Source organism: Lepus europaeus, chromosome 2 (genome assembly GCF_033115175.1).
Source record: "Lepus europaeus isolate LE1 chromosome 2, mLepTim1.pri, whole genome shotgun sequence".
In the NCBI taxonomy this organism is placed as follows: Eukaryota; Metazoa; Chordata; class Mammalia; order Lagomorpha; family Leporidae; genus Lepus; species Lepus europaeus.
The window spans coordinates 932,472-958,297 of NC_084828.1; the positions used below are offsets into that span (position 1 = coordinate 932,472).

General features: G+C 63.6%; 1 protein-coding gene across 1 annotated transcript; it reads right to left on the reverse strand.

The window, feature by feature from the left end:
• Positions 1-2,783: 2,783 nt before the first annotated feature.
• On the reverse strand, positions 2,784-24,797 carry COL6A1 (collagen type VI alpha 1 chain). Its single transcript, XM_062204314.1, has 35 exons — positions 24,641-24,797; positions 23,956-24,085; positions 22,702-22,902; positions 21,887-22,046; positions 18,952-19,080; positions 18,843-18,863; positions 18,671-18,691; positions 18,523-18,567; positions 17,907-17,960; positions 17,464-17,508; positions 17,340-17,366; positions 16,884-16,910; positions 16,758-16,802; positions 16,607-16,660; positions 16,408-16,470; positions 13,814-13,876; positions 13,679-13,732; positions 13,524-13,559; positions 13,177-13,239; positions 12,501-12,563; positions 10,227-10,289; positions 9,987-10,049; positions 9,682-9,732; positions 8,711-8,746; positions 8,354-8,416; positions 8,152-8,217; positions 7,447-7,482; positions 6,495-6,531; positions 6,175-6,183; positions 5,727-5,860; positions 5,340-5,449; positions 5,050-5,233; positions 4,792-4,972; positions 4,147-4,176; positions 2,784-4,030 (listed from the first exon to the last, which is right to left on the reverse strand). The coding sequence occupies exons 1-35, from the start codon at positions 24,735-24,737 to the stop codon at positions 3,408-3,410; spliced, it is 3,084 nt and encodes a 1,027-aa protein (XP_062060298.1). The 5' UTR covers positions 24,738-24,797; the 3' UTR covers positions 2,784-3,407.
• Between the last annotated feature and the right edge of the window lie 1,029 nt (positions 24,798-25,826).

The following is a 25,826-nucleotide window of genomic DNA, read 5'->3' on the forward strand; positions in this document are numbered from 1 at the left end:
GTGGATTTGTGCTTCCCCCAGAAAGTGTTTAAAACATACAGCACAGAATATTTAAAATCATGCCTGCAGGGCTTGGCTAGCATGGGTGTTTTCATGGTTCTCGAATAAGGGCCTAAGAGAGGAATTGCAGGTTTATCTGAGAGCTATTTGTAATTTTTAAAAGGGGTATGTCATTTTTATTTATTTATTTTACTTTGTATTTACTGGGGAGATAGAACATGCAGACAGAGAGAGCTCCCGTCTGCCAGTCACGACAGCTGACCCTGGGCTGTGGCCAGAGCTCAGAGCAGGGAGCTCCAGGTGGGTCTCTCCAGGGAGTTGGCACTGGCTGCCTCTCAGGACCCAATCAGCAGGAAACGAGCCAGGCGCGGAGCAGGGATTCTAATGTGGAACGTGGCCCCTTTACCAGGCGTCTTGACTGCTAGGCCAGGTGCCTACCGCTGTTTAAGGTTGTAAGCAGGGGTTTCCGTCAGCAGACCCTGTGACGGCTGCAGCTTAGCTTGCCGGTCCCATGGTGGAGCCCTCCTGGTGGGTGTGCACTGCTTTGTTTCCTGCCCCACTGAAAGCTGCCGCTCAGTTGTGTTGGGCTGTTGTGTCAGCCCACTTTCTGTTGCTAGTGATACAATACCACAGGCTGGACAACCATAAAGAAGAGAGGTTATCTTGGCTCGTGGTTCTGGAGGTCAAATTTGAGGGGCCACATCTGGTGATGACCTTGGTATTCTGAGGTGAGAGGCAGGGAACGTGTGTGTCAGTGTGACTGTGTGTGTATGTGCAAGTATGTGGAAGAGTACATATGGGTTTTTGAGTTTGTGTGCACATGTGTGTTTCCATGTGTACATATACACCAGCATGTATACCTATGGTTGTGCATGTATGAGTGTGGTGTGTACACATATGTGTATGAGTATGCATGTGTTTGCACATGTAGATAAGAGTGTGCACATGTGTATACGTGTGCCTGTTTGTGTATGACTGTTTTTGTGCATGTGTATATAAGCGTGCATGTGCATAGGAATCTGCGCATGTGTACATATGACTGTGTGCGTGTGTGTGTGTATGGGTATGTGCATGTGTGTGAGCCTGTGTGCACATGTTATATGAGTGTATGTGAGTATATGCATCTGCAGGTACATGTGTGTGTTGCATGTGTGTGTGCCTGTGTATGAATGTGGGTGCGTGAGTGTATAACTGTTCGTTTGAGTGCATGTAGGAGTGTGTGTGTATGAGTGTGCATCCATGTGTGTATGTGACAGTATGAGTCTGTATGAGTGTGAGCATGTATGTATATGAGTCTGCATGTAGATGTATGTGCACATGTATGTATAAATGTGTATGTGAGTGTGAGTGCATGAGTCTGTACATAGGAATGTGTACAGGAGTAAATGAGTGTGAATGTGTGCACGTGTATGTCAGTGCATTAGTCTGAGTGTGCGTATGAGTCTGCCTGTGTATATAAATGTGTGTATGTGTGCGCGTGAGCACATGAATATATGAGACAAGTTAGTGTGTGCACGTGTGTATTTGTGAATGTGTACACAGTGTGTGTATGTGTGCACTGTGCATTTGAGTGTATGAGTGTGAGTCTGTGTGCATGCGTGTATATGAGTGTGTGTGTACACATGCGTGTCCTCTGCCTGTGAAGCCATCGGCTCCACCCTGGTGGCCTCGTCTCGCCCGTCACCCCCAAGGATCTCTGCTGTGGACACCGCCGTGGGGTGACGTCCCCACCCTCGGGGGCCTCCCACGGGGTGTTAAACTCCAACCCGAGTTTTGGGGGAGACAAAGCACAGACATCCCAGTCCTGCGGCTTTATGTCCCGAGAGCTCTTTCACTGGTGTCGGACCTGCAGTGTGGGATCCGAGCTCAGCCGCGTGCGCCGGGGCTGGGAGGGCCCTGATGGCTGCGGCGATGGGTGGAGCTTCCCTGGTGCGGCGGCAGCAGCAGCGGCACAGGTGACCAGAACGCAGCACAGCAGCCCAAAGGCTGGCCCTGTTCTCGCAGGGTCACACAGCAGTGGCCATCAGCCAAGGACTTACCCAGCAGAAATGTGTCCCCCGCTGGGGCCTGCCAGGTGCCGTGGAGGCATCACTGAGCAGGCAGAGTGGCCAGCCAGCCTGTCCACCTGGCCTGGTTGTAAGGGTCCAGCAGCTTTTCTGAACACAGCCCTTTTAAGACACCATTTGCAGTTGTTTTCTCTGATCCTTCCATTTTTATGTCTAATACTTTTATTTTATGGTTTGTGTTTCTTTGTGTTCTGAAAGGTCTTGATGGGCCCCGTTGTGGTCTGGTGGTTAAACCGCTGCTTGCTAAGCTAGCATCCTGACAAGTGTGCCAGGCTTCTGATCCAGCTCCCTGCTGATGCATTCCCACGTCTGCCTGCAGATGTGATGTGAATGGTGTGGCTGCTGCAGCGTGGCCGGCATGGTGTGCCAGTGTGGCATGGCTGACGTGGCATGGGAGACCCAGAAGAAGTTCCTGGCTCCTGGCTTTGGATCGGCCCAGCTCCAGCCATTGCGGCCATTGGGGGAGTGAACCAGCAGATGGAAGACCTCTCTCTCTGTCTCACCCTCTCTCTGTCTGTAACGCTGCCTCACAAATAAATAAATAAAGCTTTTTTTTTTTTTAAAAGCACAGGGATTGAAGAAGATACCGCAGTGGAAGTTAAGTTACAAGCAAGGAAGGAAAAAAATGATAAAATGGATTTCATGGAAATTTAAAACTTTTAAGAACGTGAGCAGCCTGGGGGCAGAGCAGGGTTCGCCGCAGGAAGGAGCCGCGGATGAGAGTAAAAACCTTTATTGGGAAACACCGTTGACAGGGCTGCTGAGAAAGGGGCAGCGGGGAGCGACAGCGGGGACACGGGAGGGGAACGGCTGTGCGGGCAGGGCTGGGCCGTCCACGGGCACCGGGCTGTGTGCCCCACACAGCCTCTGCGTGGACCTGAGGGGCCCTCGGCTGGGCAGCACCTGTGCTTGGGCTCAGAGCCCCATTCCCTGCTGTTCCCTGAAGAGGGGGTCTGCTTCTGGGGCCCCCGCCCGACACCGAGGACCGTCCGGGAAGGTGTCCTTCAGGCCGGGGCTCACCGGGAACGACACAGCCAGCGTCCCAGGGACCATGCAGGAGCCGGACACACCGGACAGGGTCCCCAGAGTACAACAGAAGTCCCAGAGGAGAAGAGGGGCTCAGCTGGGTTCTGACCGGGCGGCCGGCTCCTCAGAGGTCAGAGGGCATGATCCGGGGGTTGTGGGACTGGCCGAATCTTGGGGCAGGGAGTGGGTGCTGGGGCAGGGAGGACGTGTGCCGAGCACACGTGTGCACCGCGATTCTGACTGTACTCCAAGGAACATGCAGCTGGCCGGCCTGGCCGGGAGCACGCGTGTCCCGTGTTCACTCTGCCAGCACCGCTAGCCCAGTGCCACCTTCCTGGACACGGTCTGGTAGAACACGCCTCGGAGCAGGGCTGGGTAGCTGGGCACGCGGAACAGGTGGCGTTCGCCGAAGGCCACGTCATACTCGGCCGTCTTGCCAGTGACGAGGACGCGGACGTGGGGCTCGTTCACCTGGCGGCCCACCACCACCACGAAGATCTCGATGCCCGCCCGCTGGGCCTCCTGCACGGCCCTCTCGATGGCCTCTGCTGTGGCCCCCTGCGAGTTGCCGTCGGAAAAGAGCAGCACCTTCTTCTTGGCTGTGCCGGGCGAGGCCTCGCGGTAGAAGCGGGTCACGTAGCTCAGGGCGTCGTTGACGTCGGTGGCGTCGTTGAAGAAGCCCATGGCGTCCACGGTGCCGGCCAGCACCGTGTAGTTCTGCAGGAACTGCAGGGCCGCCCGTTCCGGCTGCTGCTGGCCCCGGCCGCTGTACTGCACCACGGCCACCCGCACGTCGTGCGCCGGGTCCGTCCTGCCCGCCGAGAGGAAGCGCTCGGCCAGGCGCTTGGCGAAGCGCTTCGTGGTGTCGAAGTTGTGGCTGCCCACGCTGGCCGAGCCGTCCAGCAGGATGGTGATGTCGGCCGGGGAAGAGAACGTGACTGTGGGTGGGGCGGGAGGCGGCTGTCAGCGGCGACCCCCGAGGGGAAGGCCCAGCAGGGGGCCAGGACCCCCCTCCCGGAGTGCCCCCACCCCCGCCCCGGCTGCAGGCACTCACTCGGGCAGGTGTAATCTGGACACTTCTTATCTGTAAAGGAAAGAGCCCCACGCGGCGTGAGCCTGGCAGTGCCCCCGTGAACGCCACCAGGCGATGCCGGAGCACCGTGTGGCCCTGCTCCCAGCAGACCCTCCCAGGAGGCCCGCCCCTGCTTGGCCCACCCGTGTCTCTCGGGTGACACGCAGCCCCAGCCTCTGCCCCATGCCGGGCCCTCGGGAGACCAAGGCCCTGGGGCAAGGAGGCTGTCTTTTGGTCAGACACGCGGCTGCCTGCCGACCACGCGCCCGTCACGGGGAGAAGGCCCGTGTCTGGTGCCTGCAGCTCTCTCCGGCTGTCATCCGTTGCCTGCAGTGTGGAGTTGAGGCTGACCACTGGGCCCAGCCGGATGATGTGGCTAGCATGTGCGGGTCTGGAGTGGGCGGCCTTGAGGCATACAGTCCCCACCTCCTCCTCTGCTTGTGCAAAGCCACGAGCGTGAGTCGGCTGGGAGGTCACGGCGGGCCAGCGTGGGGCCCTGTGTTGGAGGTGCCACAGTGCTGCTGCCAGTGTGGCCATGTGGAGCCCGCCCCCGAGCACAGCCCTCCCAGCCCTGCGTGGCCACGCGGCGCCAGCTCCCGGGCGTGGCCCTCCCAGCCCGGCGCCCACCTATGCAGATCTGGGCGGTAATGTTCTTGAGGAAGCTGTCGTCCAGCAGCTCCGCGTAGTTCTCCTTGACCAGCGAGATGCCGGGCCGGCCTTGGGGCGCCAGCCCCTGGCAGGAAATGACGTTGAGCTGGTCGGAGCCCGCCGTGAAGCCAAACACATCCTTGATGCCCACGGAGACCACCTGCGGGGCCGGGGACAGGGTCAGCGTTGGGCCGGCGGCTCCACCCTGCTCTCACGGAGAAAGGCCCTCGAGCCCACCTGGATGTCGGGGCCGCAGAGCACGCTGAGGGGCGTGGTGTCCCTCTGGGTGTCGGAGCGCCCGTCGGTGATGACCAGGGCAATGCGTGTGTTCGGGGTGGGCGGCAGCAGCCGGTCCCGGGTGTACTGCAGAGCCTCGCCCGTGAATGTGCCGCCCGCCATCCACTGCAGCTTCTTGATGGCCCTGCATGGAGAGGGAGCACCCTCAGGCAGGGCCGTGCCTTTCCCGTGAGGGGCTGGGGCCTGGGTGGGGTGCTGGTGGCCCCCGTGCCCCGCGGCCGTGCACTCACTCCTTGAGGTCCTGTGTGTTCCTGATGTTGGGGCTCCTCAGGTCCACGTGCTCCTGCATCTGGTTGTGGCTGTACTGCACCACGCCTGCGTGCGACTGCCCCGGCTCGAACTGCAGGGGCGGGCACAGCCGTGTTGGGGACTGCACGACCACGCGTCTCCCCGGGTATCCACCAGGGTCCCAGGCCCCCCACCCACCCTTTGTGCAGGGTGGCCTGGGAACCAGGCCTCCCTGGACCCCCTGTGTTCTGGCCACGGGCAAGGAGCCTGGAGCCATGGGCCGGCTGCTCAGGAGCTACTGGGGCTGAGCGGGCCCTGTGTGCCCTACACCTCGTCACCAGCAGAGCTTTGGGACCTGCAGGGCTCCATGCAGCAGTAGGGCGCCTCACCTTGACCAGCTCGTCCCTGCTCAGCCGGTCGATGACCTTGATGATGAAGTCCTTGGCGATCTCGAAGTTCTGCAGGCCGATGCTCTCAGAGCTGTCCAGGACGAACAGGATGTCGATGGGGCCGCACCTGCACTCTGGGGACAGGGGCGGGGTCGGCCTCAGTCCCAGTCTCCCAGCCCCCACCTGGCTCTGCCACCCCCTGTCCGCAACAGTTGTTCCCTGCCCCCTCCTCGAGTTGGGCCCCGGAGCCCACGGGGAGAATGGGGGGAGCGGGCAGGGCTTGGCTCCCGGCCCCAGTCACTTCCTGGGAAAACAGAGCAGGTAGGGGCGGCAGCCCTGCAGCCCCCACTGCTCAGGGAGGCAGAGAGGGGAGCAGTGGGCGGCCGGCGAGTGGTGGGGAGCCCGAGGTGCAGGCATCCATGGTGGGAGAGGCAGAAGCGGCACTCACCACAGCACGCTGAGGAGAGAGCACAGGAGCACAGTCAGACGCCAGGGCTCACAGGGACCCACTCCAGACTCCCGGCCCCGACCCCCTGCAGTGGGCTGCTGTGTTCATCCTCGGGGCCAGGTGCGTGTGGGAGGCCTCAGGCCTGGACCCAGGGCCCCCGAGGGTGAGGCACCCGTGGGGCAGGAGACAGCCCTGTCCACGTGCTGGCCCCGTACCCACAGGGCTGGTCCCCGCCTTCCCCGTGCCCCCCGAGAGCCCATGCTGGGCTGCAGGCCACTGCTCTTCCTCACTGAGCTGCCGCTGTGGGCTGCCATACTCACAGCACATCTTCATGATGATGTCCAAGATCTCGCATTCCTGGGGAGAGAGCCATCGCTGGTGTGGGCAGTCAGCCCCCAGCCTGGGCCCTGGGCCCTGGGTGCGGTGCTGGGTCTGGACAGGGAGCTCTGACTTCCCGGGGCGTGTCTGGCCCTGCCTGTGGATCCTGGCCACAGGCCCGAGCACCGGATATGGTCATCCACACCTGATCGTCTCATGTCTTTGTGGTGGTCATTATGTGTCCCCCACGGCCATCATGTGTCCCCGTGGTCACCTTGTGTCCATGTGATCATCCTGTGTCCATGTGATCGTCTCATGTCTTTGTGGTGGTCATTATGTGTCCCCATGGTCATCATGAGTCCCTGTGGTCACTTTGTGTCCATGTGATCATCCTGTGTCCATGTGATCATCTCATGTCTTTGTGGTGGTCATTATGTGTCCCCCACGGCCATCATGTGTCCCTGTGGTCACTTTGTGTCCATGTGATCATCCTGTGTCCATGTGATCGTCTCATGTCTTTGTGGTGGTCATTATGTGTCCCCCACGGCCATCATGTGTCCCCGTGGTCACCTTGTGTCCATGTGATCATCCTGTGTCCATGTGATCGTCTCATGTCTTTGTGGTGGTCATTATGTGTCCCCCATGGTCATCATGTGTCCCCGTGGTCATCATGCGTTCCTGTGGTCATCTCATGACTTTGTGGTGGTCCTCATATGTCCTGAGGTCATCATATGTCCCTGTGATCATCTCATGTCCATGTGGTCATCGCATGTCTGTGTGGTGGTCATCCCATGTCCCTGTTGTCATCATGTGTCCCCATGGTCATGTGTGTCCCTGTGGTCATCACCAGTCCCCCATGGGAGGCCCAGCACCCCTTCCACAGCTGCCCCATCTGTGTGCAGGGTCCCAGCAGCACTGCTCAGCCTCAGGGAATGCTCACAGACACCCACTTACGTCTGGCCCAGGTGGTCCCGTGTGTCCTGGGGGTCCCTGTCAACAGTGACAGAGAGGGCTCTGAGCAGGTGTCCACGGCTTCCGGATCTGAGGGACCCCTCCTCATACCCTCTGGCCCTCCGTCAGTTCCCCCAACCCAGTTCCCCATCAGTCCCACCCCTGCCCCAGAAAACCCCCACTCTGAGCAATTATCTTCCTCTCCCTGGGAGGACCCCCTCCCTGATCCACTCTTCACACACACACACACACACAGAGCAACCCTTCCCGATCCACTCCACCCCCCAGGGGACGACCCCTCCCTGATCAGCTCCACCCCTCCAGGGGTCGACCCTTCTCTGATCAACTCCACCCCCCCATGCCCCAGGGACACGCGTGCACACACACACACACACACACGACCCCTCCCTGATTCATCCCCACCGCCATCCCCCAGGGATGGTGAGCAGAGACTACTGCCGCATGATAACAGCAGCTCCACAGGCCGGGACTCCTGCTGGAGGCCCTGGAGATGGCCCGGGTTTAGCCACACTGCCCACAGCATCGTCCCTCACCCTGGTGACCAGCCCCTCCCATGTGTGTGGTCCCCGCCCCAGGGACCAGACTCACTCCCGACAGCCCCACCTGCCCCTGCCCCACTCTCCCCAACTTCTGTAGCCTTGGGATGCCGGTTACACCGCTGCCTGGCCCAAGGCCACATCAGCCTACCTGGGGGCCCTCAGGGCCTCGGTATCCTTTCGCCCCTTTGGGACCGCGGGGTGAGACCTCGTTGTTCTGAAAAGAGACAGCCTCGGGTCAGCCCATCCACTCAGTGTGGGCACTGGCCTCCTCCTGCGGGTCTGGCAGCCCCACAGCCCCAGCCGCTCCACTCCTCTGTGCTGTGGCTCTGCCCACCCCTCCCCCAACTTACGTCTTCTCCAGGGTCCCCAGGTTCACCCTCGTCCCCTTTGAGGCCAGGGTAGCCTTTTGTGCCCTGTGGATGACAGGAAAGCAGGAAGGTTAGTGGGATGGCAGGTCCCACGGAGGAGGGTGTGGGTGTGCCACCAGGTGTGTGCATACATACACGTAAGCCTGCACACATGAGCACATGCTCTGTGTCTTCACGTGTGAACAGTGTGGACACTGTGTCTTCGCAGTGAGCACACATGTACGCCATCTGGGCATGTGTGTAGGTGCATACATGGTGCTCTGTGAGTTTGCATATGCACGGGAGTTGTGTTTGTATGCCTGTAGCTGAGCAGCCAGGAGACAAGGGATGGGTACTCACATTTATGCCAGGAGGACCCCTGTTGCCTGGGTACCCCTGTGGGACGAGAGACAGGGCCATTACACCAGGCTCTGGGACAGGTCAGAGGTCAGTTAAAGGGTTACTGGCGGTGGGGCCCCAGGCTTGGCAGCTTCCCAGTCATCAGATTCCTCACCCAGGCCCAACCCACCAGGCAAGAGTGCCTGGGACGAGGGAGCCAGGATGAGGGGGCCTGGACAAGGAAGCTGGGACGAGGAGCCGGGACGAGAGAGCCTTGGGACAAGGGAGCCAGGATGAGGGAGCCGGGAGGAGGGAGCCGGGAGGAGGGAGCTGGGATGAGGGAACCCAGGACCAGGGAGCCAGGACAAGGGAGCCCAGGATGAGGGAGCTGGGTTGAGGGAGAAGGATGAGGGAGCTGGAACGAGGGAGCCTGGGACGAGGGAGCCCAAAATGAGGGAGCCTGGGATGAGGAAGCCCAAAATGAGGGAGCCAGTATGAAGGAGCTGGGACGAGGGAGCTGGGACGAGGGAGCCGGGATGAGGGAGCCGGGATGAGGGAGCCGGGCCAAGGGAGCCGGGATGAGGGAGCCGGGACGAGGGAGCAGGACGAGGGAGCCGGGCCAAGGGAGCCGGGACAAGGGAGCTGGGATGAGGGAGACGGGCCAAGGGAGCTGGGACGAGGGAGCAGGACGAGGGAGCAGGATGAGGGAGCAGGATGAGGGAGCAGGATGAGGGAGCTGGGACAAGGGAGCTGGGATGAGGGAGCCGGGATGAGGGAGCCGGGCCAAGGGAGCTGGGATGAGGGAGACGGGATGAGGAGTCGGGATGAGGGAGCAGGATGAGGGAGCCGGGCCAAGGGAGCCGGGCCAAGGGAGCTGGGACGAGGGAGCCGGGCCAAGGGAGCTGGGACGAGGGAGCAGGACGAGGGAGCTGGGACAAGGGACAGGGATGAGAGTGTAGGCCTCTGTGTCTCAGGGCACTGGGACTACTTACAGGGAAGCCGGGAAAGCCCTCAGTGCCATTTCCAGGGGGGCCGTCCTCACCCTGGGGAGCAGAGCAGGGTCCTGTCACTGTCGAGTGCTGGGCTGGGCAACCTCCGGACAGCCCAGGCACACGGCCATGTCCTGCACGGATCCTCCCACCCACCGGGGAGGCAGCCCCTCTGCGGCAGCCCTGCCGGCCCCCTCAGCCTCTCCCTGGACTGGACAGGGAGCTGGGGGGCCCGAGGGTGCTGCCTGTCCCCTAAGTCAGAGCCCTGGTGGCTGGCTCACTGCTGGGGCCTGTGCCCAGAGACTTACCCGCTCGCCCATCAGCCCCGGGTCTCCAGGGGGCCCGGCCGGTCCTGGGGCTCCTCGGGGACCCTAAGGAAAGGCTTGGGTGACTGCCCAGGCTCTGTCGGCGCAGGTTCAGGCTTACCGTGTCTTCTTGGGGAGGGCAGGCACCATGGGAGAGGAGACGCCTGGGGCCGGGCTGGGGGACACTCGGGGCTGGCCCCAGTGTGGCAGGCAGGGACAGAGTGGGGCTGGGACGGTGCTCACCTCGAGCCCTGAGGGACCCTCATCGCCTCGGTAGCCTTTAGGTCCGATGGGGCCGGCCTCACCCTGTGGAGAACACACCCCATAAGACCCAGCCCTCCCCCCATGTCCAAGGGAGGGACTGCCCTTGGTGGCTGCAGGGGGGCTGTGGGTGCCAGCACCGGGGTCTCTCCAGGTCACAGACCACCTGTCCCTCCTTCCTCCTGCAGGGTGGGCCTGCGGCTGCCTCTCACCACCCCCCAGCAGCAAAAGCTGAGCTCACTCACGGCCCCCTTGGCCAGGTGGGGGCCTTGAGGGCAATTCCTACCAATGCCTCCATGGGTGACCTGGGGTGGGCACTGGCAGGGGCTTCAGCCCCCTCCTCACCCTCAGCCACGCTTGTCACCTGATTCGAGCACAGCCGCAGAGGCAGGAGCCACCCACCTGTCCTCCATGGGGTTCCCACTCGTGCTCTGTGGCTGACGTGGCCCCGCCGCATCTCATGAGGCTCCTGGACCCCCGTGTGGCCCCTGTCCCTCCTACCCCCATGACTCAGGGGTCCTGGGTGTTACCATCCCTGCCCCAACCCCTCAGACCTCCAGCGCTGCTGTCAGAGCCACACACGCCCCACCTAGGCCACATCCCCCAGCAGGCTTTGCACACGGACATGACTACACCTGGGCCTCCCAATGCAGCGTGAAGAGGGCTTGTACCTGGGCCCCAGGACAGACTTGGGGAGGGAAGGTGTGCTCTGGGCCGGACAGGTGGGCAGCAAGGGGCCTTGTCTGACAGGTGCCCCTGGGCCCCAAGAGCTTGCTCTGAGAACATGGGGGTGGGGACCCCTCCCAGACAGACCAGGCAGGCCAGAAGGAGCCCAGGAGCTGGGCAGATCCCCCACGCACCCAGCTATCTCCCCAGGTGTGCGACCAAGGGAGAGGAAGTCAATCTGACAGACAGCTGCACCCTCGCCCTGCCCCAAGGGGCACCATGAGGCCATCAAGAGACGGAGTGCCGACACGGACAGAACTGGGCACCATGTCCAGGGAAGCAAGCCAGGCCCAGGAAGGCCAGGCTGCCTGGCCTCCCTCAGGCACAGAAGCTGGGAGATGAGCTCAAGATCGGGGGGAGCAGGGACAGTGGTCCCGGGAGGGGTTAGGTGTGTGTAATCCACCAGTCTAGGGCCGGGGTCCCCAGCAGCAGAGGTGACGGGTGTTGGAGGGGCGGGGATGCACCTGCCCTGATCTGACCATCACAGACGGATCAGCCGTGCTCCTCTGCCCCACAACAGGTGCAAAAGCGCTGCGTCCACCAGAAATGAAAAATCACCAGCAAAGATGGCTGCACGCTCACCCCGGACGCCCCCGGCTCACGTCCCCAGAGACAGCCCGGCGAGGCCCACGCCCTCCAATCCCACCCCCAAGTTCCAGAAGAACAAAGATGGTGCACACAACACAGCGCATGACGTGAACGCCACGGAGGGCAGACATGAGCGCGGGGTCTGAGCAACGGTATCCATGGACGGGAAACACCAGCCCTGGGTCAGCAGCACCCAGCGGGGATCAGGCAGACAGGCAGATGCGCGCACTGGGCTGGAGCCCCCCGCCTGGCCTTGGCACTCGGTCTGTGCTGCTGTGTTACAGTAGCGAGAACCAGAACCGTGCTGACCGCCTGCCCACCTGCCCAGGGCCACCCTGTGGAATCCAGGACAGGGGCCTCTGGGAGGTCTTGCCCACATCCTGGAAATCCAGAACCTTCTACCTGCTCACGACCCTGAATCTACCACCGACCACACGAATGCTCTGCCCTGTGCCCCAGGGTCCCATTCGGGACACCCCAGCCAGAGGCTGCCTGTCTCACCCGCTCCACCACCTGCTTGGGGACTGGGAAGTCCATTTCTGGGCACCCTGGGACCCGCCCTGTCCCCTTCCATGGTCTCACCTACTCCTCACACCTGCTGCTCCACACCCCCAGTGCCCTCCCACTCTCCAAGGGCCAGAGCACGAGGCCAGCGCAGGGCCTGCTCATGCATCTGTGCGTCCTGGCAGCCCCCAGAGGGGTCCCTGAGCCAATGAGGCTGGGGTGCACAGGAGCCAGGCCCCAACCTCACCCAGACAGGCCCAGGCAACCCCCAGGCCCTCCTGTACTGGCTCAGGTGGCCCTCTGTCCACGGGACATGGACCCTGAAGGAAGGGCCCAGAACCGGAACCAGGACGCCCATGGCTGAGCCTTGGGGGGCCCTTCCCCCACAGGACCCAACCCACGACATGGCTGAGCCAGCCCCCACCCAGCACAGCCTACCGGGTCTCCTGGGACGCCGACGGGGCCCTCTCTGCCCTGGTCACCTTGGGGTCCAGCTTCGCCCTGGGGAGAAAGGAATCCATGAGGGTGCACGTCGGGCCCCAGGGCCCCAGGCAGCCAGCAGGTGAGGGCTGCAGGGGCCCCGTCCACAGTGGGCAGGCAGCCCCGAACTCCTCCACAAGTTCCCTTTCCTGGCCCCGCCCTCTACACACACACACCACAGCCGAGTTCTTGGGAGCCTCAGCAAGGCGGCAGCTCCTCCTGGGGTCCCTGCCTGCGAGGCCTCTCCCTGTCCTCCTCCTTGGGCACCTGGGCCCTCTGCTTGGCCCCAGTCCCACTTCCGTCCTCAGAAGGTCCGGTTTGGGAGGGGTTGGCTGCATTGCCCTGCTCTGCCGCCTGCAGGGGGCCTCCAGGAGCGAACCGTGAGCCCCCAACCCTGCCCCTGCCAGGCGCCTGTGGCATGGCCAGGGCTCCACTCCCCACGTGGGATAGGGCTGCCCGTGTCGAGGCCGTGGTGGGCACTGTGACCACCTCCCACAAGGCAAAAGCCAAGGAGGGGGGACGGGGGGGCAGAAGCCAGCCGGGCTGGGCCGGGAGGACGTGGTCGGGCCAAATGGAGGTGGCCGGGGCTGTGAGGGTGTCTCGCGATTCCAGGGCCCTTCTGAGTGGAACTCACCGGGTCTCCTCTCGGCCCCCGCACGCCTGGGGTCCCCCGGGGTCCTCGCTCTCCAGGGCCACCCTGTGTGGAGAGGCATGAGGGGCTCACAGCCCTGCCGACCCCCCCCCCCCCAGCAGGATCCCTGTCCACCCCCCGTCACAGAGGCTGGAGCTCCTGGCCGCTCAGCTCCTGCCAGCCCCCAGCCCCCAGAAGACCCTGGATGACTCCAGTGCTGTTCCCAGGACAGAGCAGCCAGGTGCACAGAGGCAAGGCTGTCCTGCCTGGAGCGCCTGGCCTGGCCTCACGGGGGTGGGGGTGGAGGGGCCACGTGGCCTGGGCTGCGGCCGCCTGCAGCCAGTACTCACCCTGTCTCCGGGAGGCCCATCAGGTCCTGCGTTGCCCTGCAGTTGGGAGGAGCAGAGACCATGTTAGTCTGCGGGAGGGGATACAGGCTTGGGGTGGGGGGGCGAGGCTGTGGGAGTGGGCGCAGCCTGGGGGGGCAAGGCCTGCGGGGGCTCACCTCGTCACCAGCCTCTCCCTTCTCTCCGGGGGGACCAGGCTCTCCAGGCTCACCCTGAGGAGGATGGGACACCATGACTGTCAGTCCCTGCACCTCACAGCCCGTGCCCACCAGAGCGGCCCCAGGTGGTCTCACCTCGTCTCCGGGAGGTCCTGTGTTCCCGGGTCTCCCAGGTTCCCCGTCCGCTCCAGGCTCCCCCTGGGGAAGGTCAAGGGTCAGAGGCACAGGCTCTGGGTGCAGCCCTGGGAGGCTGGGTGAGGGCTCTCTGGGGACCATGCCCACTCTCCTTCCCCAGACCTCAGGCACCTCTGACCAGTGTTGCCAAACACCTCAATCTGCTGCCAAATCCCGCCTGAACCGGGTCCGTTTGCCAGGCAGTGAACTGGGAGACCCGAATCTCGGGCCGGCAGGGACACGCCCGAGCCCTCGTTCTCGCCACTGTGAACACCCATCCTCGCCTTCGCTAGCACTTCCTGCCACGCTGAGACCCCGGAGGAAACCCCAGCAGCAGCCCTCGGCTCTGAATCGGCTCTTCACGCCTCACTCTCGGCCCCGGGGCTGGGGAAAGGACCCCTGAGGCTCGAGCCGCTGTGGGGAGGGGAGGCTCTTGGGCAGCTGCACAGTGTTCATCGTGGGCTCTCCACAGCCCCTGGCCACACGGTCTGAGCTTCAGCTGCAGGGGGAACAGCAGCTCCAGCAGAAGTTCTGATGTGGCAGAGGCTGTGGCTGGAGCACTCACCTGGGCGTCCCCAAGTCTGAGTGTTAAGGTCTTGGTCTCCAGGTCTTACATTAACAGCTAACAGATCGGTGTTGTGGTTCATGGATTGGTGTTGTGGTTTGTGGATTGGTGTTGTGGTTCATGGACTGGTGTTGTGGTTTGTGAATTAGTGTCGTGGTTCATGGACCGGTGGGTTTGTGGATTGGTGTTGTGGTTCGTGGATTGGTATTGTGGTTTGTGGATTAGTGTTGTGGTTCACGGATTGGTGTTGTGGTTCATGGATTAGTGTTGTGATTCTTGGGTTAGTGTTGTGGTTCATGAACTGGTATTATGGTTCATGAACTGGTGTTGTGGTTCATGGATTGGTATTGTGGTTTGTGGATTGGTGTTGTAGTTCATGGACTGGTGTTGTGGATGTGGATTAGTGTTGTGGTTCGTGGACTGGTGTTGTGGCTTGTGGATTAGTGTGGTTTGAGGACTGGTGTTGTGGTTCATGGACTGGTGTTATGGTTCATGGACTGGTGTTGTGGTTCATGATTGGTGTGGTAGTTCATGGATTGGTACTGTGGTTTGTGGATTGGTGTTGTGGTTCATGGATTGGTGTTGTGGTTCATGGATTGGTGTTGTGGTTCATGGATTAGTGTGGTTCATGGACTGGTGTTGTGGTTCATGGACTGGTGTTGTGGTTCATGGATTAGTGTTGTGGTTCATGGACTGGTGTTGTGGTTCATGATTAGTGTGGTAGTTCATGGATTGGTACTGTGGTTTGTGGATTGGTGTTGTGGTTCATGGACTGGTGTTGTGGTTCATGGACTGGTGTTGTGGTTCATGGACTGGTGTTGTGGTTCATGATTGGTGTGGTAGTTCATGGATTGGTGTTGTGGTTCATGGACTGGTGTTATGGTTCATGGACTGGTGTTGTGGTTCATGGACTGGTGTTGTGGTTCATGATTGGTGTGGTAGTTCATGGATTGGTACTGTGGTTTGTGGATTGGTGTTGTGGTTCGAGGACTGGTGTTGTGGTTCATGGACTGGTGTTGTGGTTCATGATTAGTGTGGTAGTTCATGGATTGGTACTGTGGTTTGTGGATTGGTGTTGTGGTTCATGGATGAATATTGGGGTTTCGTGGATGATGGTGGAGACAGCCCCACTGTAGTGTCTGAAAGTGGCCTTTGGGAAGTGATTGACCAGGGGTAGATACTCATGATGGATCCTGTGGCTTTATAAGGAGAGACGTGTGGAGATGGCGTGTTCCTGGCTCTCTGCTCCTTGATCACCACATGGTTCTTCTGCATGTGTTCTGCTGCCAGACCAATGGGGTTCCCCGATCTTAGACTGTGAGCCCTCAAAATCATGAGCTGAAATGAACTTCCTTCCTTCACTGTAGTTGCTATATTGAGGAAACGCTAATACAGAAAGCTGGTACCAGGAGTAGGGTTGTTGATGTTAACTACATCTGAAGATGTGGAGAGACCTGGTGATTGGTCTACTGGGAAAAGTGGGAGGAGCTTGGCAGAACCGGCTGGAGGAAGCCTAGGATGCTGTAAGCAGTGCCGTGGGTGACTCTGGTGGGGGTGCAGAGGATGCGCTGCCAGGGGGAACATGGACATGGAAGCCATGCTGGTGAGGGCGCAGAGGGACACGGGACTCTCCTGGGACCACACGAAAGGCTGTGCTTGTTGCAATGTGGCAAACAGCCTGTCTCGGCTGTGTCCCTGTCTTGAGACCTGGGGGAGCCTCAATTTGCCGATGCTGGGCTGGCTGATGGGGGAGGGGATTTCAAGGCAACAAAGCATCCTGCAGCCTGGGCGTCATGGCTGCCATTAGCAAGCTGTCCAGTGAGAGTCAGGAGCGGAGCAGAGATTTGGAAAATTCAGTCTGGCCAGAGAAGGAGAGTGTTTAGGACAGGGAGTGTGGTGGCACTCATCACGGTTTGAAAAGCTGGCCGATGCTGGATTCGGTGGACAAGGAGGCCCCTGGCCTGGTCCTCAGGGGTCAGGAGCCACTCACCTTTGCTCCTTTCAGTCCGAAGGCGCCAGGGTCGCCCTTGGGTCCAGGGGGTCCTTGAACTCCCTGGTGAGGAAACAGCACAGACGTGGTCACGGTGGCCTGAGCATGTCGGGGCTGCACACAGCGACTCCGGGAGGGCCACAGGAGGGCTGGGCCGAGTTCCACCCCAAGCCCTGCAGCGCCGGCGTGGGGTACTCACGTCAAAGCCGGGGGAGCCCTTGCACCCTGGCAGGCCTGGGTACCCTGCCTCTCCCTGGAAGGAGAAGACGGGACGAGAATGAGGCGGTCGGGGCCAACCAGAGGCTCTGCCCCACCCTGGCGACGCCTGCCCAGGGCCCCAGGGCAGCTACCTTCATGCCGTCCACTCCGTCGATGCCTCTCTTGCCCTTCTCGCCCTGCGTGGACACAGAAGTCAGGGTCAGGGGCGATTAGACAGCACCGGACCTGGTGCCCTCCCGTCTCTGCCCCCCACTCACCTTGTAGCCCTTGGGTCCCCTGGAGCCCTGTGGAGACAGAAGGGGGTGAGGGTGGCCCCCGCCTGGGCCGAGAGCAGCCCCATCCCATTCCACTCTCCCAGCTGGGGGCAGGGCCAGCTGAAGCCTGGCTCAGCTGCACGCTGGTCAGGTGAACAGCATGCGCTGTCCCCAACCCTGAGGGAGCGCAGTCCGTGCCGGGAACCGTGGGGACCGGGGACATGAGGGGGGATCAGGTGGGAAGGGGCTGGGGCTGTGTTCCGAAGGCTGCACCCCACGGTGGGGCAAGTGGCAGGTGCCACCCCCCGTCAGGGGTCCTGGCAGGCCGCAGAGCTCCATGGTCATCAGTCCAGAGGGCAGGAAGGGCTGCCTGGCCAGGCCCCTCCAGACAGCAGTGCCAGCGCCTCCGTGCCACGCCCATCCGGCTGGGGGTGCTCTGGGCCGGCCGAGCCCACTCACCTTCTCCCCTCGGCTGCCCTTTTCTCCCTGCACCGAGAGAAGGGGAGGCTCTGTCAGCCCACGCAGGGACCCCAGACCTGCCCGATGCCCCCCGCCTGGGTAGGCCCCAGTGGAGGAGACGCACCTTCATGCCTTGGTATCCCACAGGGCCGAGGTCCCCCGGTCTTCCCTGGAACACAGAGGAGGGGTTAGATGCCCTGGGGGGTCAGACTCAGGCCCCACAACCCCCCGCCCCCACCCCTGCCCGCTGGGGGTCTCCACAGTGGAGCTCCTGGGAGGGGTGACCAGGGGCGCCGGGAGGGGCTGGGAGAGGGGTGGGAGTTTGTGGAGACCCCGGCAGGGGCAGGCAGAGTCCTGGGCTTTGTTGGGCCCCCGTGGGCACAGGCAGGACCAGCCTGGAGGGCTGCCTGGGCGGCTCGGGCACAATGGCCGTGCCAGTGCCCTCCCGCGGAGGACAGGCCTGTGACCTGGGCTCAGGACCCAGCTGCTCTCCAAGTTCCTGCAACCCGGTTCCCCCGGCCTCAGGCTGCTCAGCACCCCAAAACCACTTCAGTCCTGGGCACTTACGGGGTCTCCGGCTTCTCCCTTCTCTCCTGGGAGCCCAGGCTTCCCGCGTTCTCCCTGCAACACAGATGTCAAGGTCAGGAGGGGCTGTGCTGAGGGCCCGGGTCAAGGTCAGGGGCCACTCCGGACTGTGCTGAGGGCCCGGCTTGTTCATGGCACCACCTCTGAGGTCTTTTGTTCCGTCGTTGGGCCATGTGGCTCTCTGGTGCTCCCATGCAGGGGCCGGCAGGTGGCTCCAGCACGCAGGCCTAAAGGGGGCTCTGTGGCTCCATGGACTGTGGCCAAGGGATCAGACCATTTATAGCAAAAGCCACAAATGGGCAGGTTCCAAGCAACCCCCCAAGCTGCAAACATTGGTGACCAATTCTGGTGCTCAAGTCGCCCCACGTGAGCCACGGCCACCCCAGGCCTGAATCCCCGTGACCCCCAACACTCTTCTCCAGCAAGGAGTGAGGGGCTGGGGCCTCCCTCAACTGCCGCCTGGACCTGACCGAGTCCACGGCGGCCGCACTGCCTCAGGTCCCTGATGCCCGGACTCTCCCCGTGAACTCCGCTCCAGACATTCGGAAGGTGAACCTGCGTTGCCCCGACCTGGGAGCCGGCAGCCGCGGCCACTCACCTCGTACCCGGGGTCGCCCCGGGGCCCCGGAGGTCCTCTGGCCGGCTGCAAGACAGGGGGGGCACATTCAGCCCGGGACCCAGGCCCCAGACCCCAGGCCCCAGAGGGGGGTCATGGTGCCGGGGGAGGGGCTGTGGGCCACACTCACCTGGCACTCGAAGGAGCAGCACTGTCGGAGTGGGGGGGAGAGGCACAGGAGACAGGTCAGAATCCTGGGCAGGGTGCGCCCCCACAGGTGCCTGCCACCCTGTCCCCACAGGAGAGGCCCCTGGACCCAGACGGGGGCCGCGGGGCAGGGTGGGGTGGGGCGGGGCTCTTACCACTTGCTCCACGTTATTTTTCTGGGAAAGGCAAGGAAAGGCGTTGAGTCAGTGGTGCCTGGCTGCTGTCCCTGCCTGCCCCCCCCGTTCCCCACTGCCCAGCGCTCACGATCATGTCGGCGATGGTGGTGATGGTCTGGCTGATGACCTCCTCCGCGTCGCGGCTCTGCCCCCAGTCGGCCGCTGTGAAGTTGCGCCGGTACGTGTGGTCCGTGGCGATGATGCTCAGACGGGGCTCCTGGGGTGCGGCCAGGGGTGAGGCCCCTGCCCTGGGCCCACCGCCCTCAGTCCGGTCCCCCCAGGGGCTAGGGCCCAGGGGCCAGCACAGGCAGCACTGGAGGCTCCAGGGTAGGGAGGTGGGGGTGGCCGTGGGGGGTCCCCCATGGAGGTGGGAGGTGGGGTGGCCGTGGTGGGTCCCCCATGGAGGTGGGAGGTGGGGTGGCTGTGGAGGGTCCCTCAGGGAGGTAGGAGGTGGGGGTGGCTGTGGAGGGTCCCTCATGGAGGCGGGGTGGCTGTGTGGGGTCCCTCAGGGAGGTGGGAGGTGGGGTGGCTGTGGGGGGTCCCTCAGGGAGGTGGGAGGCGGGGTGGCCGTGGTGGGTCCCCCATGGAGGTGGGAGGTGGGAGGTGGGGGTGGCTGTGGGGGGTCCCTCAGGGAGGTAGGAGGTGGGGGTGGCTGTGTGGGGTCCCTCAGGGAGGTAGGAGGTGGGGTGGCTGTGGAGGGTCCCTCATGGAGGCGGGGTGGCTGTGTGGGGTCCCTCAGGGAGGTGGGAGGCGGGGTGGCTGTGGGGGGGGTCCCTCAGGGAGGTGGGAGGTGGGGGTGGCTGTGGGGGGTCCTTCATGCAGGTGGGAGGTGGGGTGGCTGTGTGGGGTCCCTCAGGGAGGTGGGAGGTGGGGGTGGCTGGAGGGTCCCTCATGGAGGTGGGGTGGCTGTGTGGGGTCCCTCAGGGAGGTGGGAGGCGGGGTGGCTGTGGGGGGTCCCCTGTGCAGGTGGGAGGTGGGGTGTCTGTGGAGGGTCCCTCATGGAGGCGGGGTGGCTGTGTGGGGTCCCTCAGGGAGGTGGGAGGTGTGGTGTCTGTGGAGGGTCCCTCATGGAGGCGGGGTGGCTGTGTGGGGTCCCTCAGGGAGGTGGGAGGTGGGGTGGCTGTGGGGGGTCCCTCAGGGAGGTGGGAGGCGGGGTGGCCGTGGTGGGTCCCCCATGGAGGTGGGAGGTGGGAGGTGGGGGTGGCTGTGGGGGGTCCCTCAGGGAGGTAGGAGGTGGGGGTGGCTATGTGGGGTCCCTCAGGGAGGTAGGAGGTGGGGTGGCTGTGGAGGGTCCCTCATGGAGGCGGGGTGGCTGTGTGGGGTCCCTCAGGGAGGTGGGAGGCGGGGTGGCTGTGGGGGGGGTCCCTCAGGGAAGTGGGAGGTGGGGGTGGCTGTGGGGGGTCCTTCATGCAGGTGGGAGGTGGGGTGGCTGTGTGGGGTCCCTCAGGGAGGTGGGAGGTGGGGGTGGCTGGAGGGTCCCTCATGGAGGTGGGGTGGCTGTGTGGGGTCCCTCAGGGAGGTGGGAGGCGGGGTGGCTGTGGGGGGTCCCCTGTGCAGGTGGGAGGTGGGGTGTCTGTGGAGGGTCCCTCATGGAGGCGGGGTGGCTGTGTGGGGTCCCTCAGGGAGGTGGGAGGTGTGGTGTCTGTGGAGGGCCCCTCATGGAGGCAGGGTGGCTGTGTGGGGTCCCTCAGGGAGGTGGGAGGCGGGGTGGCTAGGGGGGTCCCCTGTGCAGGTGGGAGGTGGGGTGTCTGTGGAGGGTCCCTCATGGAGGCGGGGTGGCTGTGTGGGGTCCCTCAGGGAGGTGGGAGGCGGGGTGGCTGTGGGGGGGGTCCCTCAGGGAGGTGGGAGGTGGGGGTGGCTGTGGGGGGTCCTTCATGCAGGTGGGAGGTGGGGTGGCTGTGTGGGGTCCCTCAGGGAGGTGGGAGGTGGGGGTGGCTGGAGGGTCCCTCATGGAGGTGGGGTGGCTGTGTGGGGTCCCTCAGGGAGGTGGGAGGCGGGGTGGCTGTGGGGGGTCCCCTGTGCAGGTGGGAGGTGGGGTGTCTGTGGAGGGTCCCTCATGGAGGCGGGGTGGCTGTGTGGGGTCCCTCAGGGAGGTGGGAGGTGTGGTGTCTGTGGAGGGTCCCTCATGGAGGCGGGGTGGCTGTGTGGGGTCCCTCAGGGAGGTGGGAGGTGGGGTGGCTGTGGGGGGTCCCTCAGGGAGGTGGGAGGCGGGGTGGCCGTGGTGGGTCCCCCATGGAGGTGGGAGGTGGGAGGTGGGGGTGGCTGTGGGGGGTCCCTCAGGGAGGTAGGAGGTGGGGGTGGCTATGTGGGGTCCCTCAGGGAGGTAGGAGGTGGGGTGGCTGTGGAGGGTCCCTCATGGAGGCGGGGTGGCTGTGTGGGGTCCCTCAGGGAGGTGGGAGGCGGGGTGGCTGTGGGGGGGGTCCCTCAGGGAAGTGGGAGGTGGGGGTGGCTGTGGGGGGTCCTTCATGCAGGTGGGAGGTGGGGTGGCTGTGTGGGGTCCCTCAGGGAGGTGGGAGGTGGGGGTGGCTGGAGGGTCCCTCATGGAGGTGGGGTGGCTGTGTGGGGTCCCTCAGGGAGGTGGGAGGCGGGGTGGCTGTGGGGGGTCCCCTGTGCAGGTGGGAGGTGGGGTGTCTGTGGAGGGTCCCTCATGGAGGCGGGGTGGCTGTGTGGGGTCCCTCAGGGAGGTGGGAGGTGTGGTGTCTGTGGAGGGCCCCTCATGGAGGCAGGGTGGCTGTGTGGGGTCCCTCAGGGAGGTGGGAGGCGGGGTGGCTAGGGGGGTCCCCTGTGCAGGTGGGAGGTGGGGTGTCTGTGGAGGGTCCCTCATGGAGGCGGGGTGGCTGTGTGGGGTCCCTCAGGGAGGTGGGAGGTGTGGTGTCTGTGGAGGGCCCCTCATGGAGGCAGGGTGGCTGTGTGGGGTCCCTCAGGGAGGTGGGAGGCGGGGTGGCTAGGGGGGTCCCCTGTGCAGGTGGGAGGCAGGTGCGGAGGCAGGGGCATGGCAGCCCTGGCTTGCACAGGGACCCTACCAGGTGGTCGGGCGTGATGGCCACGGAGAAGACTTTGATGCCCAGGTGCTTGGCCTCGTTCACTGCGTCCTCCAGGCCCCCGCATGGCTCCTTGTAGCCTTCCAGGGGGTGCCCGTCGGTCACCACAATCAGGTACTTGTTTTCCTTCAGGTGGGAGCCCCTGGAGGGCAACAGCAGCGTGAGGCCCCTCCCAGGGTCTGGGAACTACGGAGCTGGGACCCCAGCCTGAGAGCCACAGATGGCTGCTGTGGGGCAACCACGGGGCTGTCTGGGAAGAACCCCGCGCAGATGGGCACTCAGAGGGCAAAACAGGCAGAGCACGCGCTGCGACCCTGAGCTGGTGTGACGGCTCCGGTACCGGCCCAGGACTGACGCTTGCAGGGAATGCAACGTCCTGCTGTCTCTGCCCCTCTCTCTGTCTCTGTCTCCCCTTCTCTCTGTCTCCCTGCGTCTCTCTCTGTCTGCCTGTCTCTGCCTCTCTCTGCCTCTGTCTCCCCATCTCTGTCTCTGTCTCTGTCTCCCTGTCTCCCTGTGTCTCTCTCTGTCTCCCTGTCTCTGCCTCTCTCTCTGTCTCTGTCTCCCCATCTCTGTCTCTGTCTCTGTCTCCCTGTCTTTGCCTCTGCCCAGATCAGCTCTGGTCCATCAAAGTGAGGCCAGTGACCTGGGCATTGCGTGTTTTGAGCGTGGCTCAGCCGGTGGGAGGGATGGGGATGGTCCTGGGCGAGCCCCGGGTAGAGGGGCAGCGGTCACAACATGAACACCCCAGGACAGGTGTCTGGAGCAGCCAGGCTCGAAGCTGGGGGAGGGGCACTCACCCAATGAGCAGCTCCTCCAGCCCCCTCTTGATGGCGCAGTCGGTGTAGGTGCCTTTGCCGAAGTACTTGACGGCATCCACGCTGGCCTTGAGCGCGTCACGGCCGGCGGGCATGCGCGTGAGCCCGCTGATCACCTCCACCTCGTCACTGTAGTGCAGCGCGCCCGCATTCCACACCAGGTTGCGGTCACAGCGGTAGTACCTGGGAGCCACACGCAGAGTGGGGAGCCGCCTGAGACCCCCACCACACCATGGCCTCCTGTCGGGCATGGGCCCCTGCCGTGGGGCATAGCTGGACGGCTGGACTAGCATCTCAGGCCTCAGCTGAGGAGCTACGGTCAGCAGTGGGGCAGGGGCAGTGGGGACAAAGGAAGGGGGACACAGGGCCCCCCACTCCAGAGCATCTGGGCCCTTGGGGGCCCACTCTGCTGTCCGCTCAACAGATGGGGTGGCGACGCCCCTGCAATGATCCTAACAGGATTGGTGCAGACACCTGCCCCATTTCACAGACATAGAGACTGAGGCACAGGAGCATGGGCAGTACAGCACCCCGCCCCCAGTGCTGTCTGCCTCTCAGCCACTCAGCGGGGGAGGGCCCACTCTGCCTCACGTGGCCCTCCTGGTGGGCTGGAGCCTCGGCGTGCTGGTCAGTGGCCAGCGGGGAGGCCTGACCCGGCTGAGCCTATGGGCCCCCCGCAGCAGGGGTGGGGGTGGGACCCTGGGGCTTGTTTCTCATGTCCCTCCCCACCATCTTGTCCCCTGGTTCAGTCCTGTCCACAGCCACACCCACTGCCTGGGGACCCACAGGTGGGGAATGGAGTGAGCACGGGAACGAGGTGTGCAGAGCCCCAGCCCGGAGTCAGTTCCGGGGGCCCTGGGCTGTGGAGGTGGGTGGGCCGGCGGGGATGTGGAGGCCCCTTGGGGAGTGGCCCTGAAGCCCACGTGGGCAGCATAGGGGTTCTGGGTGCTTAATGAGACCCCAGGAGCAGCTCCTGGACCTGCTAACTTCCCTGAGGGGGGCTGGGGTTCATCTGTGTTGGGGGGACAGGTTAGGACCCCACATCACAGCCCCGTCTCCCTGGCCTGCCTGGCCAGCTGCCCACCAGCTGCCCGCCAACTGGACCACCTCAAACCCCACCCTCTCCGGCCGACTTGAAGGCAGGGACCCAGGGAGGGGCTCCGGCGCCTTCTCAGCGGGGGCCTTGAGCCCAGTGGGGCCTCCGGGCCCCTGCCCCACCCCGCAGGGCTCCCCTACCTGTCGTTCAGGTTGTCGATGAAGCGCTTGGTGAAAGCCTTGACCTTATCCACCAGGGCCCCGTAGGGCTTCAGCCTCAAGGCCACACTCTCAGAGGTGTCCAGCACGAAGAACAGGTCCACGGGGCAGTCTGCACCGAGGGGCAGGGCCCGTGAGCCCCGCACCGCCTCACCGGGTTCGGCTGCCCGGCCACCCGGCAGCGCGCTCCACACAGATGGGTCCACCCAGCCATGGCGGGCCGGAGAGGCAGTGGCTGCCACTGACACCCAGCCAGGACGAGACCCTGGACACCCCAGCCCAGTCCTGCGAAGGCGCCTGGCTGGGGTCAGAGGGCGCCTCCGCCAGCCCTCCCCTGGGCAGGGTCCCCTGGGCAGGGACCCTGGGAAAGGACTCCTGAACTCTGTACCTCGGGCTTAAGACCTGCATGAAAAGCTTCGGAATTAACAGGGGAAGCTCACGGGGGACTGAAAACTGACCCGGATTCCAGCATCCGCTCCACCCGACGGCGACACCCTCTCAAATTCCCCAGCCCGACTCCCCGGGAAATGGTGGCTCGAGGTGGCAGGGACCCAGAGGGCCCTGGAAGGGGACGCTGAGCCGGGGTGGATGGGTCCCACCGCGGGGTTCGCAGCATCAAGTCCTCCCAGCAGGAGAAGCCCGGCCCGCAAGGCAGCCGCCCGCTCACCTTGGAAAGCGATGGCCTTCGAGGCCACCGGGAGGTCCTGTGCGGCCACCCAGCAGGCCTGCAGCAGCAGGGCCAGCAGGGCGCGGGCCAGCCTCATGTCCCCGGCCAGCCTGCAGGTCACCACGGGACGGGACGAGCGCTGGGTCCGGGTGGAGGCTGAGGGCGGCGGGAGCGCTGGAGTCTGCCGCGGGGCCCAGCGCCGGCCCGGGGAGGGAGGGAGGAGGGGCGAGGGCGGGCCGCGGGGGAGGGGCCGGCGGGGCTGGCCCGGCGCGGGGTGAGTCACGGCGCGCCAGCCCGCCCGGGGTCTTCTGCCCCCAGAGCCACCTGCAAGGAAAATCTCTTCCCTGGAGCCGCTGTGTGCCAGGGACACCGCTCGGCTGGAGGCGCGACCTCCTGGCCAGTTCTGGGGCCTCGTGCTTGCTCACGGTGACGGCAGAGTTAAATAGGACGGAATCCCGGGGTTCCAGGAAGAATGCTAACTGGGAGCCTGGACTTCCTTGCACCTTCACACGGAGCCGCCAGGCCACGCTGGCCCTGTGGCTGCTGGCCGCTCTCCGCTGCGGGGGTCCCGGGTCCCGGGCACGCTTCGTGTCCGTGCCCTGCACAGGGCAGCCACACGCTCGTTTGCAAACAGTGGTTCGGCTGTGTCACGGGAAAACAGACGTGTGCACATGCATGTGGGGGACTTGGAGACGGCCTTGAGAGCGAAATGAGAGACAAATTCATCTTGATGAAACACAATTTTGAAATCCACCCGTAATTTTCATGAACTTCTGAAAACCACTCTTAAGTGCGCATTTCAAAAATTTTGCACCAGAATCAACTTATCTTTCAATCCCGTTTTCTTCCATGAGCTTTTGACACAGCCTCATGCATGTGTCTGTGTGCTGTGTATGTGATTAATGTGTGCGTGTGCGTGACAGGTATGAAACGCATGTTTATCGTGTGTTGTGGTGTGTGGTGTGCATGTGTAATGTGTGTGTGGCAGGTTTGTGTGCCGTGTATATGTCAAGTATGAGTGTGGTGTTCATGGTGTGTGCTGTGTGTGTCATGTGCATCACACGCGTGTATGTGGTATTGAGCAGTGTGTGGTGCGTGAGTCGTGTTCCACGCGTGTGCTCTGTTTGTGTGCTGTGTGTGAGGGGTCTCTGCCTGGTGCTTCAAGGACACCAGGCGCTCTGTCGGC